Source organism: Rhincodon typus, chromosome 47 (assembly GCF_021869965.1).
Source record: "Rhincodon typus isolate 14 chromosome 47, sRhiTyp1.1, whole genome shotgun sequence".
Taxonomy (NCBI): domain Eukaryota; kingdom Metazoa; phylum Chordata; class Chondrichthyes; order Orectolobiformes; family Rhincodontidae; genus Rhincodon; species Rhincodon typus.
Genome location: NC_063378.1, coordinates 9002596 through 9003186, shown reverse-complemented (window position 1 = coordinate 9003186; position 591 = coordinate 9002596). Strand labels below are relative to the sequence as shown.

The following is a 591-nucleotide window of genomic DNA, read 5'->3' as shown; positions in this document are numbered from 1 at the left end:
TGATGGTTAATACTCCTGTTCCCGGGGAGCGGTTTGAAACCCTAACGCTGACCCATCGCTCCTGGTCCTGTGCTGGTTACAGGTAGTGAGTTCACCCTGACTCTCATTCTCTGTGTTTGTGTCACTCCCTCTGCCCTCCGCAGGTTCCAACTACTACGTGCGGATTCTGAGCACCATTGACCGGGAGCTGCTGAAACCCAATGCTTCAGTCGCTCTGCACAAACACAGCAACGCCCTCGTCGATGTCCTGCCCCCCGAAGCTGATAGCAGTATCATGATGCTGACCTCAGGTACCAGCTTCCTGCCAGGGACAGAGCGAGAAGTGGGGCATGGCTGTTTGTCAGAGAAAGGGTGACCTGCACAAGGCAACATTCTGAAAGGGGCTTCGATCAGGGAGACAGAGACATGATGTTGCCGTGTCTGTGTGTATTAGGACGAGGTGGGGGGGTGGTGGTGCAGGAGAGAGGGAGAGGAGGCAGGCATTTGCAGAGGAGACCACAGCGAGGGGCCATCAAAAGAAGATAGTCCCGAGTAAATCCGATAGAGAATTCGGGAGAAACGTCTTCCCACAGGGAGTTGGGGAGGCGGGGA

General features: G+C 55.5%; 1 protein-coding gene across 1 annotated transcript in view; it reads left to right on the top strand.

Annotated features, from left to right (window-relative positions):
- The window catches only part of psmc4 (proteasome 26S subunit, ATPase 4), a 20606-nt gene that overhangs the window by 4832 nt on the left and 15183 nt on the right, over positions 1-591 (top strand). The window contains exon 4 of the mRNA XM_048620553.1: positions 121-290. Within this exon, the coding sequence (XP_048476510.1) occupies positions 121-290 (170 nt within the window). The remainder of the gene's footprint in view (positions 1-120; positions 291-591) is intronic.